At 46.5% G+C, this 20,871-nt stretch overlaps 1 protein-coding gene across 1 annotated transcript in view; it reads left to right on the top strand.

The window, feature by feature from the left end:
- Positions 1 to 20,871, top strand: part of LOC147710168 (E3 ubiquitin-protein ligase TRIM11-like) — a 95,102-nt gene that overhangs the window by 30,768 nt on the left and 43,463 nt on the right. Inside the window, exon 3 of the mRNA XM_086920859.1 lies at positions 14,623 to 14,853. Within this exon, the coding sequence (XP_086776985.1) occupies positions 14,623 to 14,853 (231 nt within the window). The remainder of the gene's footprint in view (positions 1 to 14,622; positions 14,854 to 20,871) is intronic.

Raw genomic sequence — 20,871 nt, 5'->3', positions numbered from 1 at the left:
TAATCCTAGCTGCTATAGACCGATCTCTCTGATTGACAACACCTTAAAAATCCTAGGGAGGGTCGTGTTTAACAAAATTAGGACATGGTCCGAAAAGGAACAAATTCGAAATCGGTGCCAGCTGGGTTTTAGAAGCAAACTGGGAACAATCGAACAGTGTCTTAATTTAAATCTTATTATTGGCAAGTATACGATAGCACAGAAGTCACCTATTTATTTGGTCTTCATGGAGCTTACCTCCGCGTTCGATTTTTGTCAACCGGTCACGCGTGTGGTCGGTCCTTTTAAACTACGAGTTGGACGAGACTCTGGTTTACTTTTTGGCGCATTTGCACAGGGACTTGAAGGCGCGGGTAAGGATCAGTAATGATGGGGAGGTCTCAGGGGACATCATTATTGTTAGAGGGGTCAGACAGGGATGTGTACTGGCCCCTCTCCGATTCATGCTTCACATAAACAAATTACATAATGCTCTTATATGCGGATGATGTGGTCCTTAAGGGCCGCACTCCGAATGCATTATGCACTTTAGTTGGGGGTTTCGTGTCCTTTATGGCAGACCTAGACCTCTGCACACATTTTTAGAAATCCTTTATAATGACTTGTGGACGCGTTCACCTGGGGTGTCAGTCGTTTTGCCAGCCGTGAGGGGAACGGCTTTCCTTTTGCTCACAGAAGCAGAGGGAGCAGACCGGAGAGCGAGGCATTCCGACGCCGTGAGGGGAACGGCTTTTGAAAACTACAGCCCCCAGGATCCCCTGCTCGGCGCAGGCCTACTGACGCGATAGCAGCGACGCCCTGCAGCACTAAAGCGCTCCCGCCCCACGCAACGCGGGACGGGCTCACCTGGGGTGTCAGTTGTTGCGGTCTCTTATAAGCCACTTAGATGGAGCCAAATGACTCGTGGAGTTCGCTCCCTATTTGGGTTTGAAAAGAAAGCCCTCACACACCGACCTGGTCAGTGTCATGCTTTATCATCGGGCCCCACCGAAGAGACCTAATGCCTCTTCGGTGTGCTGCGACGCCAGGAGACTGCGGAGCTGGTTGTGTGAAATGGGTGTGTTGTAAGGTTAGTCTAAAATTAAAAGTGTCTAAAGGGTATCTAAAAAAAGTTTATTAATGATCCCTAGGACACAAGTAAAAAGTTCTATGTGTCTGAATTTTAGTGCCAAAGGTAATGGATGGTTTAATTCAGATTTAACTTAGTCAACATGTTTCAGCCTTAGGGGTGGTTTTAATTTACCTAGGCATTCGTCAGGACAAAGATAAACCCCGGCGGTATGGACTCTCTAATCGTCCACCCTAACCTGGGGACGTGAAAGTGAAAAATTATTAAAAAAGGTGATAAAGTGCATAAAAATGGAAGAGCGAAATGCTCATTCCGAAAAATCACTCCTAGTTATGGAGTATATCAGCACCTGTGGAACAAAAATACAGACAGACACATAAGACAAACAAACAATTAGTTGTAGAGCTGTGCCATAACGTTTTTCTGTTCATGGTGCTCCAAATAAGTGGCAGCAAATGTGTTCCCATGCTAGCTACTAGAATTTATCACCATCCACAAACCCTCTGGGGATGATAACTCTAGTTCTGGGAAGTGAAGTGACAAGAAGTGATTAAAAAAGCCATGAGTGGCTTAATAGGGGTTAAAATCACACAGTGTAGGTGCTTCAGGGGATCAATGGACAAAGAGTCAGTGACCCCCAACAGTAAATTTCATATAAAATTACATATACTTCGTTTGTTAGTTAAAAGCTGATGTTGTGACAGCATAGAAAGAAAATAAATTGAAATTAAAGGCATTCTTTGAAGGAAAGACAGACCCTAATGAATCAATCAGGAAAGGTGACACCGGGCTGAGACCCAACTCAACATTCACCCCTCCTCCTTATACGGTACCAGCAGCCATCACTGCCTTTGAACAGGCAGTGTTCAAGGATCTGGAGGCTAGCCAGAACCCCAAAATATTTGGCAATTTCACGACTGCGGAATACAAGGCACTAGAAGTTCTACAAAATGACACTACAATAACCATCAAACCGGCCGATAAAGGCGGAGGAATTGTCATACAAAACACAAGTGACTACGAAAAAACTTGTGAAGATCTTCTAAGCGACAATAGGAACTATACTCCATTGATGACTGATCCCTCTACCGATTTGACTAAAAGGATCACCGCCTTAGTCAAACAGGCTGAAGAAAATGGACACCTCTCCAAAAATGAAGCGGAATTTCTGAACACCAATGATAACATCATTCCATATTTTTATACACTACCCAAGTTACACAAAAGCCGGTTACCACCACCAGGTCGTCCAATAGTATCCGGTATTGGATCACTCCTAGAGCCCCTTTCAAGGTTTTGTGACCAATTCTTAAAGCCACTTGTACAGGCAACTCCATCTTATCTAAAAGATACAAAGAGCCTATTACGTCTCCTTGCAGATATTACATTTGAGGTAAATTCAGTCACGCTAGTGACCTTGGATGTTGAAAGTTTATACACAAGCATCCCCCAGGACGATACCATCAAAGTCCTGGGTAAGGCGCTGGACTCAATCGAATGGGAATATCAAACACCAAAGAAATTCATTATTGATTGTGCAACAATAGCACTCAAAGAGAATTTCTTCTCCTTCAAGGATAAGTTGTTCCTCCAATGCTCAGGGACCTCTATGGGCAGTACTTTTGCCCCTAGTGTGGCTGGGCTATACGTGGCGGACTTTGAAGCCCAGCACATTCTGCCCCCAACTGCGGAATTCAGTTCATCAATGCTTTTATGGAAGCGTTACATTGACGACATCCTGCTGTTATGGACAGGCAGTGATAGTAACCTGGAGTCCTTTCTGACGTGGATCAACACCCTAGACCACAACCTGAGATTTACTAACACCACAAGTAAAACAGACATTGTCTTTCTTGACGTAATAATTTCGGTAACCGGCACATGTCTAACCACAAAAACTCATCACAAGCCAACAGCAAGGAACAATCTATTGGAATTCAGCAGCTTTCATCCCCGTCCCTTAAAAGAGAACCTTCCTTATGGGCAATACCTAAGGTTAAGGCGTAATTGCAGTACTATAACTGACTTTAAGGAACAAGCCTCTAGCCTAACTGAAAAACTAAAAGACAGGGGATATCCTTCCTCTATCCTTAGCAAAGGTTTCAAGAGAGCTAGAAATCAGCCGAGAGAAGTTCTGCTGGAAGAAAAAACCAACAACCAAGAACTGGTACCACTCACCTGTGTAACAACATTCAATGGGCTGTCAAACTATATGAAAAAAACTATAAACAAACATTGGAGTATCATTACATCAGCAAAAAAAGATTGGGAGAAACCTCTGTTTTCTTTTAAAAAAGGTCGGAGTCTAAGAGATGCTCTAGTTCACACTCGTCCGAAACAGAAGACTGATCCCCAGACATCCTCAGTCACAACAGCATGGGGCCTTCCTCCGATCACAGGACACTATCCGTGCTCAGACTGTAGCGTAAGCCACTTAACAGAGGCTTCAAAATCACTCTCACTGGAACAAGGGAAAATCTGGACACAAACTGCACATACAAACTGCAATTCGAACAATGTGGTGTACTTAATAACGTGTCCCTGCTCCTTACGCTACATCGGCATGACCACAAGAAAAGTGAAACAGCGCATTGGTGAGCACCGGAGTAATATACGATGCAAGAAAGCAACGACAAAACTTAGCCGACATTATTTGGAACACAATCATACCCCCAATGACATGAATTGGACAATAATTGAGAAAATTACTGGTACCACGAACATCTCCAGCAGACTTTTTGAGAAAGAACAGCGGTGGGTGTACCGTTTAGGTACCAACATCATTGGGCTCAATGATGATATTCCGTGGAATACAGTCCTAAACTGACACCCTACCACTAGTTCACGACAGTCCCCCGTAAAGCTAAATGAGAAATCCAGTAATAAGCTATCACTTGTGAGATTCGTCTGATAATGTAGCGCACAATCTATTTTCTACACAAGGAACTATCATTCTTGTGTTCCATATAGTTAATGGAATATAACACCCCCATTAGCATCTCAATATGCATATTTAACTAATGGACAGGCATAACAACGATGTCATTTCACCATGTATGAACCCACTTACTCTAATGCTATCATAGTCACTGATGCTATCAGAATAGTATTTCCTCAACATGGGAAATACATCTATGCTGTCACAACATCAGCTTTTAACTAACAAACGAAGTATATGCTGTTGTTTTAACTTACGGCAATTTGTGGGAATCTAGTCATAATATCTAAAGCCTTCCTAAAAATACACATTGCGCTCCATTTTTGTGTTTTTATATGCAAATTTCAACAAATAGGGAGGCATAGTAAAACTTACTTACACTCATGATGTTAATTCATTGTTTTTCAATCAGCTAAGAAGTAATCGATCATGTTTCCGACCAGTGTTTACATTTGCGAATTTAACTTACTGATTGGCCAACAGATTCAAGCCTCCATCTGGAGACACTTTGTGCAGCTCTCAATAGAAAGCAGCGCATTCAAGCCTCGCTTCCGCCCAACCCCGCCCACGGGGAAGAGCACCCTGGCCTCGCACCGGTGTAGCCACGCCCACCCGGAAGAGCGCGGACACCGTTACACAGGCTTTTAAACGGACTCACCGGCCCCGCTCTCCATCGTCGGGGTCCGGTGAGGAAGTACTAGGTGTAAAAGAGGGCTGCGAGTGCTGAGGGCGTGAGTAATACTGCAATGGCGATCGGACAGAAACCACGCAATTGAGCTAAGTCGAAACCGATTTTTGAGTATTTCTAGCCTACTTTCTTTGTCTTTAGGATGTGCCAGGGACACTCCAACCCCCCTCCTGAGACCCATGGTGCAGATAGTGCCATACTTTAAAGTGAGATATGTAATTTTATATGAAATTTACTGTTGGGGGTCACTGACTCTTTGTCCATTGATCCCCTGAAGCACCTACACTGTGTGATTTTAACCCCTATTAAGCCACTCATGGCTTTTTTAATCACTTCTTGTCACTTCACTTCCCAGAACTAGAGTTATCATCCCCAGAGGGTTTGTGGATGGTGATAAATTCTAGTAGCTAGCATGGGAACACATTTGCTGCCACTTATTTGGAGCACCATGAACAGAAAAACGTTATGGCACAGCTCTACAACTAATTGTTTGTTTGTCTTATGTGTCTGTCTGTATTTTTGTTCCACAGGTGCTGATATACTCCATAACTAGGAGTGATTTTTCGGAATGAGCATTTCGCTCTTCCATTTTTATGCACTTTATAACCTTTTTTAATAATTTTTCACTTTCACGTCCCCAGGTTAGGGTGGACGATTAGAGAGTCCATACCGCCGGGGTTTATCTTTGTCCTGACGAATGCCTAGGTACATTAAAACCACCCCTAAGGCTGAAACATGTTGACTAAGTTAAATCTGAATTAAACCATCCATTACCTTTGGCACTTAAATTCAGACACATAGAACTTTTTACTTGTGTCCTAGGGATCATTAATAAACTTTTTTTAGATACCCTTTAGACACTTTTAATTTTAGACTAACCTTACAACACACCCATTTCACAGAACCAGCTCCGCAGTCTCCTGGCGTCGCAGCACACCGAAGAGGCATTAGGTCTCTTCGGTGGGGCCCGATGATGAAGCATGACACTGACCAGGTCGGTTTGTGAGGGCTTTCTTTTCAAACCCAAATAGGGTGCGAACTCCACGAGTCGTTTGGCTCCATCTAAGTTGCTTATAAGAGACCTCAGCCTCTCTTCTTTTGTTTATTGGTTATATAACTGGGGATTAAGAGAGTGTTCTTGTACTTCCCTATCTCTCCCATTGTTACTCTGTGTCAGTTGATAATACGGTTAATTCTCCACACAGTTTATTAGTCTCGCCATCTGTGGCAATTCCATGTGCCCAGAGGGTGAGCAATGCTGATTCTGTGAACACCAAAGCTGGGAAAAAGGCATCTACCAGAAAGAAAAAGGGGGTTAGTCTTAGAAAACCTAGGTCCAAGAAGTGCAAAACGATCCCTGCGCCGAATGTAGTAACAAATGTGGTAGGGGAGGAAGTTGGGCATGTTATGCAATTGCAAGTACCCCCTATCTGGGTGTCCCAACTTATTGTAGACTTACAGTCCCACTTCAAGCAAGTGGTTAACATCCAAATGAAACTAATAGTGAGTAGGTTGGACAAAATAGTAACCCTAGTGAAAACCAGGGGGTGGGCTCAGGGTGGCACTCTACCTCCTACTACTGTAGCCAATTACAAAGGCCCAAGACTACTGTAGGGAATGAGCACAGCAGACCCCCCATCGTGCAAACCACCACTGCCATGGATTTACCATTATCCACATCTATCCAACAACCAAGTACCGGCGGTTTTCCCAACAGAAGTACCCCGTGTATAGGGAAAATAATCACTGTCCCGTCTATCACCACTGCACAAGTGCTCAATAGCGGTGCCCCATCTAGAAGCACTCCCAGTATAGGTAAGGCGCCCACTGCCCCGCTAACTACTAATATACAAGCCCCAACCCACAAGCAAACTACCCCTGAAGCTCCACCTCTGGGTCACCCAAAAGGGTTATCCCCTAAGGCGACTATTAACCAACCACCTAGTATAAACTTACCCCCCTGAGGCAGCCCCATATGTGGTTATACCTGCGGGAGTGCCAGAACTGAAGCCAGAACATACTGAATCTCATGAAGTACTAAGGAACAAGACTATGTTCTGGCTAAATAAGCATAGGCCGCTGCCAGGGAACGAACCGGGGGAAATCTTGCATGTGCGGAGAGTGAGTTGGCTGGGGCGCAGGAAAAAGGATATTATTGGTAATTGTGTGGTGGTCAATTTTAGAGACTGTAGATTAGTCAACCACATCTTAGGAGGTGAACTGGTAACCCACCCAAGCAATATAATACCCCTGCCCTTGGGTTACTTTTACTGGAGGGGAACCCCGAGTTATAATCAAGGCCCCGCGTACACAGGAAGAAGGGATACCCCTGACGATGGGATGGGACCACGCCCTTTAATGCCCAGTGCCCCCTTAGATAACCCGGGTGCATTGAGTTTAAGAAACAGTTTTGAACCCTTGATGTTTTTAGAGGGACTGGATTGACTAATGCCCATCAGAGGTCACTCCAAGAAGGTTCTAGGGGAAGAGGGAGGTCCTACCATCAACCATCAGACCCCACCCCTATCGCCCCTACCTAGCACTGACTGAGTCCTCCAGGGTTGAAGATGATTTGGGTTGGGGCTTACAGTCTACGCACAAGAATGATTCCCGGGATTTACGAACAATGGTAGAAGTGCCCCCAATAACTGAGCCCCCCTGTCCACACTAGCGTCCTAGGACCCCCGCTTGGGTCTTTGCCTGTGACACTAGGGAGTGAGGACGTATTGGAAGTAGATAATCCTCTTCGTCATCTCACAGAACAAATACCGTACCAGGGTTTGGAAGACCCACTGTTGATCTAAATGGTGAGAGACCAACTGTTAATATCTCTGTTACACCGCAGCCCACAGAAAGTTACATGCAAGGTGGGCTCAAATTAGTATCCTGGAACATAGCCGGTTTGTCAGCCAAGTTTGATAACCAAGAACGGAGGCAATACATCACAAGGTTCCAGATAATTAGTTTGCAGGAGACTTGGTCAGTAGATTGTAGTCCCTTCTATCTAGCTGGGTATAAACGTTTCTCTGTGCCCGCTCAGAAATCAGGGTCATGGAGAGCCATGGGTGGACTTTCCATATTTGTTGATTTACACATGGAGGGAGTGTGGACTAACTTAAATTGGATCTCTAACAATATGCAGGCGCTTGGGTTCGCTAGAAACGGGCTGAACATGATACTGATCAATCTGTATAATGCTGCCGTAACTAAGGGAAAAGAATCAATAATCCAAGAAGTAGACAACAACCTTAGTATTGAGTTAGTTAGGAGGAAGGGGGCAGTGGCCCCATTTGTAGTATTAGCCGGCGATTTTAACTGCCACTTATGCCCGACTTTATTTCCCCCTAATGAAGAATGGTCTAGCTGCCCGATTGAGGAAGGTCCGCATCTCGAGCACACAAATGAAGACTTGGAAATAGGCGATACATTAAAAAGCCATACCCTAGAACATACTATCGATTTGGTCACTATTGGTAGGGATGGCGCTGTCACTCCAACCTTTAAAGGTAGGGGATGTAGCTCGTACATAGACTTCATCATGGTATCAAGTTTATTCAAGGACTGGTTAATAAGGGTTGAGATCGGGTGGAACACATTTAGTGACCATAACCCCCTAGTACTCGAGATAAGGAATTTGCCCCTTAGGAAAGTTAGGAGGGGAGAGATGGAAAGCAGTATCGAGAAGGTAACGGACCAGGGAAGACGTCTGAGATGGTCTAAAGTTAATGGGGAGGCCTTCTATAAAACCCTAATGGAAACTAGGAAAGAACCTATCGGGGAGTGTCTAGACCTGTCGGTGGAGGGGCCGTCTCTTGTGAGGGCATTCGAGGAAGTGGCCCACCTGATAGACGGCCTGTTAAAGTCCACCACTCCTGGGAGGGTACACACTCTCCCGAGATGGTTCGATAAAGACTGTTCCCAAGCACAGAGGGATTTGAAAATCAGCCTCAAAAGCCATCCCCGGGACAAGATCAGAACTGCACAGTGTAGGAGCGCCTATAAAAAGGCGAGTAAAATCAGGAAGACCTCCCTTCAACTCCAAGCCTGAGAAGACTTAAGGGATGCAGCAGAGAGAAGAGACATGACTGCTTTCTGGAAAACAATAAATAAACCGTGTTTCCAAGACAATAACACCCCAGAAATTGGCACTACGATCTTGCCCGAACAATGGTACAACCACTTTAAAGGCTTGTACAATCACTCAGAGGAGAACAATTCTAATACAGGGGGGGGGTGGTCAGTGGGTTTCCTCTGTAGAATTTTCTCTGGGAGAAATTACAGTGGCCATCCAGGGCCTATCACGAAACAAATCTCCGGGCCCAGACGGCATACCACCGGACCTTTTCCTTAGTAATGTGGAGTTATGGGCTCCTATTCTTACAAGGGTGATAAACGTGCCTGTTGCAACTGGCCTACCGCGATCATGGTCGTCTGCTACAATAATCCCTATTTTCAAGAAGGGGAACAGGGACAAACCCCAGTGCTACCGACCTATCTCATTGATAGATGTGACGGCCAAAATTCTGGGCAGAGTGATCTTAATGCGCCTTACAGACTGGGCGGAAGACAATCGAATTATTACTGACGTCCAGTACGGATTTAGATCAGGGAGATCAACGACAGACCAGTGTTTGAACCTCTATCTGTTGGTGGCCAAGTACACTATAGCCAGTAACGAAGCGGTATACTTAGGGTTCATGGACCTTACCGCAGCTTTTGACCACGTAAACAGAGAAAAGTTATGGACCCTGATGATTAGGCTAGGAGTAGATCAGGGTCTGGTAAACATCCTGAGAGCATTGCATGGGAATACCTCTGCCAATGTGCGGTTTAATCTGGAAGAGGGCACTACAGAATATTTTCCCTGCAATAGTGGGGTTAGACAGGGATGCATCCTGGCCCCCTTTTTGTTCACGCTATATATAAATAACTTAGACCAGGCATTAAGTAAACTAAAGGTGGATTCCCCAAGAGTAGGTACTCGACCCGTTCCGGTGCTGTTGTACGCGGATGACGCGGTACTGCTAGCCCGCACCCCCAAGGGACTTCAGTGTCTGATAGACGGGTTTGTTAGGTTTATGGACACCCTAGATTTATCAGCCAATCTTTCTAAGTCCTTTGTTATGTTGGCTGGTACTAAACCATGTAAGAAGTTCACCTATAAGATAGGTGCAGACAAAATAGGACAGGTACAAACCTTTACTTATCTTGGCCTGTTATTTGATGGTTTGTTAAATTTAAAACATTAATTGGTGAGCGATGTTCCACATTAGTGGCCTCGACTGGGGCCATAATGAACTATGGGCGGAGGCTGGGGAGGTGGTCACCAGAACAAATTATGAATTTGTATAGCTCAGTATGTGGCTCTAAAGCGACCTATGGGTCCGAAGTTTTGGGTTTTGTCAACATACATCAACTACAGGTGGAGGAGAACAAATATTTGAGGAAGGTACTCCAAACCCCAAAAAGTACTTTGGGCCTGGTCGTTCACACATGAGGAACTGGGCAGGCCCTATATTGAGGACCTGGTTAAGGTTAGACACCTAATGGCCTCGCTAAAGATCAGGACAAATGTTGAGGCTGAACTGAGTAGGCAAATTATTAGAGACTGTCTGGGTAGGGACAAGGGAATGAGAATCCCATGGCTAATGTACGTAAAAAATTCCTTTGAAAGAATTGGCTGTGAGGATCTCTTTACAAACCGAGTGGAAATCGTCCCCCAAGACAAATCCAGAGTTAAGCGAATATTCCTGGAGGAGGTAGCCTCACGTAGGGCAGCATTGGAAGGAGGCAAACCCACAGTCTGCGCGCATAGCCTGGTCCAAACAGGGGAGGGCATGGAACCTTATCTCGCTCTTATGCCTAACGCACAGGACAGATTTCTAATCACCAGTTTTAGGCTCAACCTTTTACTCCACCTACTGGCTGACCCACCAGGTTTTACTCTAACTGTTGAGCAGAAGGGTGCCTGCGGCTGCGACAATCGGCAGGACTCCCTTCATTTTGTATTATTATGTCCATTTTATGTATTACCTAGGCGTAGATTTTTAGTAGGTATTTTGAAACAGGCCAAGTTTCGACAAGCTAAGGTTGCTCTACTATTCTTGCAAAGGGCTTATCACCCCCTCTCGCTGACTTTGTTATGAATTTTATCAAGGTTGCTTTAAGGCTGAGGAACACAAGAAGGTTGTGCTGACTGAATTTCGTGCTTTCTTACTTTATTCTGCAGTGGGCATGTGATGTTTATGAATTGTATTTGTTATGGTGCCTTTTTAATTGTGTAAATATGAACTTTTATGGTGTTTTTTAAAATACCGAATAAAGGATTATTGATTGATTGACTGACTTGTGGCACAAAAAAACACTGCATCAATTCAGTAACCTCAGGTCATGAACGCCTACTACGCACCTGCACTTTTCCCTATTTGAGTTTAGTATTTTCTGACACTGGATCTTGGGCACCCCATGCTGCCCATAGTAGAAGTAAGTTTTTAAAAGCAACTAACTCTATTCTAAGTCTCCCTCAACCAAAACCGGCAGAGGTAGTTTTACCCTTATTGAAGATCTACAAACCGCAGTGTATCCCCACCGCCACATATGGCACTGAAGTCTTTGGTTTTATAAATTGCAGTGGGATCTAAAGAGAGGAAAATAGATTTTGCAGGAAATTTCTAGGGGCGCAACTTTCCTCCCCGAATTATGTAGGTCATAAGGAACTCAAATTGTATTATATAGACGATTTTATCAGGTCACGCCCAGCTTTATTTTGGCTAAAAATCTGGCTAACCCATCAGCAACTTTAACAAGGGAGATCATTGTAGACTGCCTTAATTGCGACAAGGGAGGATCCATACCCTGGCTTTTCGCTGTTAGAAAAAGCCTAACCAGCGTGAACCTTGAACATATCTTCTTAAACCCATTAGCACTAGAGGATATGAATAAAAGAGTCCTCATGGGAGCATTGTATGAATCTTATAACATCGAAAGACATGCCACAGAGCGCCTGAAATCTTCAGTCGCTAGGTATATGTCCCTACTGGAGTTAAATAGCCTTCAAACGCATATGCCATCTAAATACCTTCTGAAGAGTATTGGACGTTGGGGGAGGAACCTGATTTTTCGCCTTAGGGATGGCACTTTAAAATACTCACTTTGCTTCCCTTTGGGATTTAACATCAATCTTGAGCAAATGCCCTGCCCGTGTGGCACCGGCAGCAATCAAACGGTAGTCATTTTTTTTTTTCTGTAACTTTTACGGAGAGTACACAAAACAATACTTGATTCCGTATTTTAAGGCATTTGCTAATATTGATTACAGAACAGCGCACCTTGAGATACTTAGACTTGAAAGTGACGATCTGATTTTCGTGTCTACTCGTTTTTGAGAGCGGCAGTCCGCTCACGTATTTCTGTGAGCAATCTTGAATGTATCAAGGGCACTCGAACACATAGCATTGTTCTTTTGTATTCAGTTACTTCTATCATCTTAGTTGAATACCAATTAAAGCGCTACTTGTAGGCCGGATAATCTTAAAAGCCTAAAAATGTAATTGCACTTAAGCTATGCTGCTAATATTATTAATAACCAATTGCACTTCATTTCAAAATGATGTTGCTGCTACATGTCTGTCCATCTCCCTTTTAATGTGCTAACATTTTAACGCTGTTATCTGCTTATCAACTTGAAAATTTAAATTATGATAGTTTTGTCTTATATTATGACCTTTTTAATGTTGTACACAATTGTAGTCTTTTTATATCGAAGTTCCTTTTAACCAAAGCTTCTATGTCCCGTGCTTTTTAACAAAGAATTGTATTACTGTTGATGGTGTTTGAACTGTGCTTTTATGGATATTTGTATCCGAATAAAGAAAATTGAATTGAATTGAACACACAGGCTCCTGATCTAAGCTGCAGTGTGACATACCTCACCTGATAACTCACAGCCTCTTATCTTAGAATAGGACAAGATGTCTAACCAATTTCCTCACTCATCTTCTACAGAAATCGCTGAATTACCTTCAGAAACATTGATTTATCTGGTAATTCTGCATTTTGTAACAGAATGCACATACATTATTTATGATTTTGAACGGGCAAACACATTCATTGTGCTGGCAGGACAGGGGCAGTCCACACTCCCCAAATCTTGTGTCTTCCATCCCAAAGGGCTGAAACTTCATGGCACCACTTCTTTTACATAATCTTTTGACTTCAGCCTGTATCTGGATGTTTGACTGTATCTGCCTAAGGGCGTTCTCTTCCTTGCACTCGCTCCATGGATCGAGCGCCCTGCCCCCAGTAGGTTCTCTTCCTTGCACTCGCTCCATGGATCAAGCATCTCTGCCTGCAGTGGATTCTCTTCCTTGCACTCGTTCCATTAATCGAGCGTCCCTGCCTGCAGTGGGTTCTCTTCCTTGCACTCGCTCCTTGGATCGAGGGTCTCTGCCTGCAGTGGGTTCTCTTCCTTGCACTCGCTCCTTGGATCAAGCGTCCCTGCCTGCAGTGTGTTCTCTTCCTTCCACTCGCTCCATGGATCGAGCGTCTCTGCCTGCAGTGGGTTCTCTTCCTTGCACTCGCTCCATGGATCGAGCGTCTCTGCCTGCAGTGGGTTCTTTTCCTTGCACTCGCTCCATGGACCGAGCATCCCAGCCTGCAGTGGGTTCTCTTCCTTGCACTCGCTCCTTGGATCAAGCGTCCCTCCCTGCATTGGGTTCTCTTCCTTGCACTCGCTCCATGGATCGAGCGTCTCTGCCTGCAGTGGGCTCTCTTCCTTGCACTCGCTCCATGGACCGAGCATCCCAGCCTGCAGTGGGTTCTCTTCCTTGCACTCGCTCCATGGATCGAGCGTCTCTGCCTGCAGTGGGTTCTCTTCCTTGCACTCGCTCCAAGGACCGAGCATCCCAGCCTGCAGTGGGTTCTCTTCCTTGCACTCGCTCCATGGGTCGAGCGTCTCTGCCTGCAGTGGGTTCTCTTCCTTGCACTCGCTCCATGGATCGAGCGTCTCTGCCTGCAGTGGGTTCTCTTTCTTGCACTCGCTCCATGGATCGAGCGTCTCTGCCTGCAGTGGGTTCTCTTCCTTGCACTCTCTCCATGGATCGAGCGTCTCTGCCTGCAGTGGATTCTCTTCCTTGCACTCGTTCCATGGATCAAGCGTCCCTGCCTCCAGTAGATTCTCTTCCTTGCACTCTCTCCATGGATCGAGCGTCTCTGCCTGCAGTGGGTTCTCTTTCTTGCACTCACTCCATGGATCGAGCGTCTCTACCTGCAGTGGGTTCTCTTCCTTGCACTCGCTCCATGGATCGAGCGTCTCTGCCTGCAGTGGGTTCTCTTACTTGCACTTGCTCCTTGAATCGAGCATCCCAGCCTGCAGTGGGTTCTCTTCCTTGCACTCGCTCCATGGATCGAGCATCTCTGCCTGCTGTGGGTCTCTTCCTTGCACTCGCTCCATGGATCGAGCGTCTCTGCCTGCAGTGGGTTCTCTTCCTTGCGCTCGCTCCATGGATCAAGCATCCCAGCCTGCAGTGGGTTCTCTTCCTTGCACTCGCTCCATGGATCGAGCGTCTCTGCCTGCAGTGGGTTCTCATCCTTGCACTTGCTCCATGGATCGAGTGTCTCTGCCTGCAGTGGGTTTTCTTCCTTGCACTCTCTCTATGAATCAGGCTTCTCTGCAGCTTCACATATTCTGACCTCTCTATAATTCATGAGATGTCTGAGGGACGGGGGAGGGCAGGAATGTAAGAAGGATGGAAGACGATAGAAGGGAAGGTAGTAAGAGATTGCAGTTCCGAAATTAGGAAAAGTACATTAGTGGTCTGATTTTTGAAGGAACTCTCAGCCCTACCATCCTCCTCCTGAATTTAGACTCTAATGATGGCTTGTAGAAAGCTTTTTAATATCTAAACAACTTTTCTTTGCTTCTGACAGAACAAGCTAAGAACTGAGAAGAATAAAATTGAATCTGAGTTTGAAAAGCTGCGGCAGCTTCTGAAAGAAAATGAGCAAGCACTGCACAGAAGTCTGGAGGAGATGGAGAAGAAAATCACCATGGTAGAAAATGCAAATATCACCAAACTGTCCAATCAAATCGCCTCTCTCAAGGCCCTGATAACAGAGATAGAAAAGAAGTGTGAGGCACCGGCGTGGGAACTCCTGAAGGTGAGATACTGTTTGGGAAATAAAACAGAAGAAGGAAGTGAAATATTCATATTTTCAAGTCAAGTCAAGTCAAGTCAAGTCAAGTCATAAAATTTATATAGCGCACTACATACCCAGAGGGTTTCAAGGCGCTTAGGAAGGGGAGAAGGATTATTTGTCAAATATCCACGTTTTAAGCTGCTTTCTGAACGCTAGGTGATTCTGGGTGAGGCGAAGGTAAGCGGGGAGTGAGTTCCATGTTTTGGCAGCCAGGTAAGAGAAGGATCTGCCTCCCATGGTGGGCTTGTTGATGCGAGGTACAGTGGCGAAGGCTTGGCTGGAAGAGCGAAGTTGGCGGGAGGGGGTGTAGAAGGACAGTCGGGAGTTGAGGCAATCTGGTCCGATGTCGTAGAGTGATTTGTGTGCGTGGGTGAGCAGTCGGAAAGTAATCCTCTTATTGACGGGTAGCCAGTGGAGATCTTTAAGGTGACCAGAGATGTGTTCGTTGCGTGGGATGTCTAATATGAGCCTGGCTGAGGCGTTTTGGATTCGTTGTAGTTTCTTCTGGAGTTTAGCGGTGGTACCTGCGTAGAGGGTGTTTCCGTAGTCCAGTCGGCTCGTGACCAGAGCATGGGTGACTGTTTTCCTTGTTTCGGTGGGGATCCAGCGAAATGTTTTTCTGAATATGCGAAGAATGTTAAAGCAGGAAGAGGATACCGCGCTGACTTGTCTGTTCATAGAGAGTGAAGAATCCAGGATGACGCCAAGGTTCCGTGCGTGGTCTGTCGGGATGGGTGCATTTCCGAGGGCTTCCGGCCACCAGGAGTTGTCCCATGCAGAGGGGGATTTACCTAAGATGAGGACTTCTGTTTTGTCTGAGTTCAGTTTCAGTCGGCTTTGTTTCATCCATTCGGCGACTTCTTTCATTCCTTCGTGAAGGTTAGTTTTGGCGGTGCTGGGGTCCTTGGTGAGAGATAGGATCAGTTGAGTGTCATCCGCGTAAGAGATGATGTTGAGGTTGTGTTGGCGGGCGATGGCCGCGAGGGGGCTCATGTATACGTTGAAGAGGGTGGGACTGAGTGAGGATCCTTGTGGTACGCCGCAGATGATTTCAGAGGCCTCGGACTTGAATGGTGGGAGGCGGACTCTCTGGGTTCTTCCGGTGAGGAACGAGGTGATCCATTCCAGTGCCTTTCCTTGGATTCCGATGTGTCTGAGGCGTTGTAAAAGGGTGCTGTGGCAGACTGTGTCGAAGGCTGCAGAGAGGTCGAGGAGGATGAGGGCGACTGTGTCTCCATTGTCCAGTAGAGTTCGAATGTCGTCTGTTGCTGCGATGAGAGCGGTCTCAGTGCTGTGTTTGGCTCGGAAGCCAGATTGTGAGGGGTCGAGTGAATTGTTGGCTTCGAGGAAGGCGGCGAGCTGGTTGTTGACAGCTTTCTCGATGACTTTGGCCGGGAATGGAAGAAGCGAGATGGGGCGGTAGTTTTTGAGTTCGGTGGGGTCTGCTGTTGGTTTTTTCAGAAGGGCGGTGAGTTCAGCGTGTTTCCAATCTTCTGGGAAGGTAGCGGAGTTGAAGGAGCAGTTGATGACGTCTCGGAGGTGCGGAGCTATGATGAGTCTGCTTTGTTGAAGATGTGGTGAGGGCATGGGTCTGTGGGGGATCCAGAGTGGATGGAATTCATCAGGCGGATGGTGTCCTCAGTGGAGATTGGGTTCCAGGCGTTAAGGGTGTTAACGGGGGGAAGATGGTCAGCTGATGGTAGGGTGGGTTGGCTTCCGGGTTGGTTGTCAAAGCTGTTGTGGATGTCAGCAATCTTGTTGTGGAAAAAAGAGGCTAGGGAATCGCAGAGGGTTTGAGAGGGGGTGATGTCGTTGGAGTTGGCTGAGGGGTTGGAAAATTCCTTGACGATGTTGAAAAGTTCCTTGCTGTTGTGGGCGTTGTTGTCAAGTCGATCCTTGAATGCTGTTTTCTTGGCTTTTCGGATCAGTTGGTGGTGAGTACGGATGGCGCTTTTGAAGGCGTCCTTGTTGCTGGTGGATGGGTCTTTTTTCCAGGCCTTTTCAAGGGAGCGGCACAGTTTCTTGGACTTCTTGAGGTCATCGTTGAACCATGAGGCCTTCTTGATGCCAAGTTTGTGTTGACGTTTTTTCAGTGGTGCTAAGGTGTCGGCGGTGTTGGATAGCCAAAGGGTGAGGTTAGAGGCGGCTTCGTTGGCGTTAGAGGAGAGGGCTGGGGAGGTTTGAAGGAGCGATGTGGAGATCTGCTCCGTGGTGATTTTGTTCCAGTTTCTTTGTAGAGTTGGTTGGAGGTGGATGATGGGTTTCGGTTTGTTGTAGGTGAAGTGAACGCAGCTGTGGTCAGTCCAGAGGAGATCCGTAGTGTGGCTGAAGGAGACATGGTTGCTGGAGGTGAAGATGGGGTCGAGTGTGTGACCTGCGATGTGGGTGGGGGAAGTGACCAGTTGTTTAAGTCCGAGGTTGGCTAGGTTGTCCAAGAGGGTGGCGGTGTTGCGGTCGTTGATCTTTTCAAGGTGGAAGTTGAGGTCTCCCAGAAGGATGTAGTCTTTGGAGGGGAGCGCGTGTGGGGTGATGAAGTCCGTGATGTCTTCACTGAATTTTGCGCGGGGTCCTGGTGGTCTGTAGAGGAGGGTGCCTCTGAGTGTGGTCTTGGGGTCGATGTGGATCTGGAAGTGAAGGTGTTCGGAGTTAGCGTGGTTGGCGTCAGAGCTGGTTGAGATGCGGATTGATTTCTTATGGACGATAGCGATTCCACCTCCTGTATGGTCAGTGCGGTCCTTGCGTGTGATCTTATAGTCATCGGGGATGGCAATGGCGATGTCAGGGGCGGAGGAAGCGTTCATCCATGTTTCCGTTAGGAAGGCGACGTCAGGAGAGATGGTGTCTAGTAGGTTCCAAAGCTCAATGGCGTGCCTGTGGACCGAGCGGGTGTTGAGAAGGATGCATTCTAGGTGGTTGGGGTCGGGAATCTGTGTTGTGGTCGTGGCGGAGATGTTGTCGGTGCCGATGAATGTGCAGGAAAGGCAGGAGAACGGTCCATGGGTGCGTCCAGGAGCGGCTTGGACGCAGTTGGGGGCGCGACTGGGGTTAAGGGCTAGGAGGGTGGCGGCATCGTAGGTAGTGCGGGGGGGCTGGGCAGCGCGAGGGGCAAGGGGTCTGGCGCTGGGCGCGGTCCAGGCACGGACGGGCGTAGACGGGCTTACCTTTGGCGCACCTTTGGCGAGGCCGTAGCGCGTGGACGCTGCGCGTGGGGGCATTGGCCATAAATGGAGAGTGGAGGGGGCGGAGCATGGGAGGGTCAGCTGGGAGGCGGGATCAGAGAGGCGGGTCAGGGGAGAAGAAAACACAAAATGGAGGGCAAAAGTGAAAGCAAAAGCTGCAGCGAGGGCACAGCACAAAGATCGTCAACAGGCAGCTAAAGGCACACAATTTCACCACAATACCTCTGCCAAAGCGCCACTTAGAGATTACTTAAAGTTTAAACACAGCGCAGCAATGAGGTGCACGTAATTAACACAGAGCGCCAAATGTGATTTTACAATGAGGGTTCTGAAGCGCCAATCAGTTACAGAGCGCTGATACACGCGGTAAGCTTTAAAGGCTGTGTGTCACAGAGCGGGATGCGGAAAATACAATAGCAACAGGCACAGTTCTATAAATGGCAAAAAAGAATTTTAAAGCGCTGCGTGAGTGAAAGCTTCTGAGCGCGATAGCGCTTGTAATGGTAACGATACCAGGCGCAGTCAGGGCTTCAGCTGCGGTGCAGGTGATGGCAATAATAATGATTCTGGCAGGAGAGTCAGGGGAGCGACCGTTCATGCGACTGTGCATTATTAAATGTATGAGTGGAACACACATGATCTCCTGGCGGGGTCAATGCACAGTGACCCCACACACTCTGAGCCGCACACAATGTACAGACATGGATAATTTACATTGTCCCACTTGATGCTGTGAGCCCAACTCCATATACAAACTGTGAAATGTACAGTGACCGTTTACAGTGTGATATACAAGTTAATAACCCATCTATTTACAAATTATTTATGTATTTTATCTATTGGGAGAATGCAACACACCAAGCAATTCCAGTCACAGTAAATAATATATGAAGACCAAGGAGCAAAATGTGTTAAAAGTTACATAGAAATGGAAAGTTTAATGAGAGACAACACCAGAGAGAATTGGAAAGAAACCAAATGTCTCCTTTTCTAAGAAATTTGAAAACATTTCTGTTCTAATGCGGTTACTTTTCTCCTGATGTAGGTGGTCACCAAACCGATTGGTAGGGTGAACAGCTATATAACTAGGAATCTGGAATAGGTAATGGCAGCTCACTTTGTTTTTTGTCACCCCAGATAAAGATAGAGATTGCCACAGAAAACTCTTTAGTTTGAAGAATAGGGACAATTTAATATGACGGGTAACCCTTGGTTATATTACAGAGTGTGCAAAATTAATGTCCGCAACTTGCTGCCCGCCAGCAAAATAAATTTGATTTATGACTGTATTATCTTGACACCCTGAATAGCAACCAAATTCCTCAACAATATGGCTTAGGGTGGGATTAGAGGTATAAATCTCCTTATTGTGGTCATACGCTGTCACTTTAACAGTGATGCTCTGCTCAAATAGTTTGATTAGTTTACAGCCAAGAAGCTTCCCGAGTGGTAGCTACATGTAAAGGGCACTAGATGATGGTGACAGAGATTATCCAGGACATCCATCCAAGGTTGACAGAGAGCATCCCTCGGAGGGCGACAGAGAGCATCCCTCGGAGGGCGACAGAGAGCATCCCTCGGAGGGTGACAGAGAGCATACCTCGAAGGGGGACAGAGAGCATCCCTCGGAGGGGGACAGAGAGCATCCCTCGGAGGGTGACAGAGAGCATCCCTCCCAGGGTGACAGAGAGCATCCCTCAGAGGGCGACAGAGAGCATCCCTCGGAGGGCGACAGAGAGCATCCCTCGGAGGGCGACAGAGAGCATCCCTCGGAGGGGGACAGAGAGCATCCCTCGGAGGGGGACAGAGAGCATCCCTCGGAGGGGGACAGAAAGCATCCCTCGGAGGGTGAGAGAGAGGATCCCTCCTAGAGTGAAAGAGAGCATCCCTCTCTGGTTCGTACACACATGTAATTCACCAGTTAGTCTAAACACATGCTCAAATGCCATTTCTGCTTCTAGGAAAATGATAGATAATAAACCTATGCTTCCCTTGGTGACCAATTTGGGAATCAAGCCCACCACCACCAATGTAGATAAAGTTTGGCCCATAGTTTTGCGTCAGTGGAGAGATATGAAATGGGACCAGTTAGACCCACAGTCCAGGGGAGGCTCATCCTTCTTACAAGAGAGGACCCCTCTTACCTCCTGCTAGGAGGGTGGACCCTGACCCGTTGATATGACCTCCCGACTCATTATAGGATGCTCTCCCATGGCCTTTTGATTTAACCTTTCTTGTAATTACAGGAAAGTGACTCCTGACATGTTGATGAACCTTTTTTGTCATCAAGGACGATCTGTTGATGACCTTCAAAGGGTCCTATGCGTTTGGTTTATCTGATAATAGTGGCCCTCTGCTTGCTACCACCCACTAAGGCAGTAACTCTACTGACTTCTGATTGGAATAGACCAGGCTTCTCCAATGAGGAGCTTGTGAGATACTGGTATCTCTCCAGCTTCCTGCAAGTAGCTCTTGTGTGTAGACCAGGCTTCAAAATTAGACGTTTTTGCTTGGTTGAAATAATATATGTGCACTAGAATTCTGAAGCCTGTATTTGAGATGAATATGTATTTAGTTACAGAACTCAGAACTGATCTTTTGAGGAAAAATTGATTTCCAAAATATATTTAAAGCAGTTATTTGAGTGATAAATCATGATGCTTCGGAGAGATGTATTAATATGATTGCCGGGGGTATTGCACCTGTGGCCGTCATGTATTACTCATGCAGCTTTGGAGAGACGTATTATTGATATTATTACACTGGGTCGGGGGCATTGCACCTGTGGCCGTCATGTATT

The sequence above is a fragment of the Lissotriton vulgaris genome, chromosome 5 (assembly GCF_964263255.1).
Source record: "Lissotriton vulgaris chromosome 5, aLisVul1.2, whole genome shotgun sequence".
Lineage (NCBI taxonomy): Eukaryota > Metazoa > Chordata > Amphibia > Caudata > Salamandridae > Lissotriton > Lissotriton vulgaris.
The sequence above is the reverse complement of the archived record's forward strand: the minus strand, read 5'-3'. Positions and strand labels throughout refer to the sequence as shown.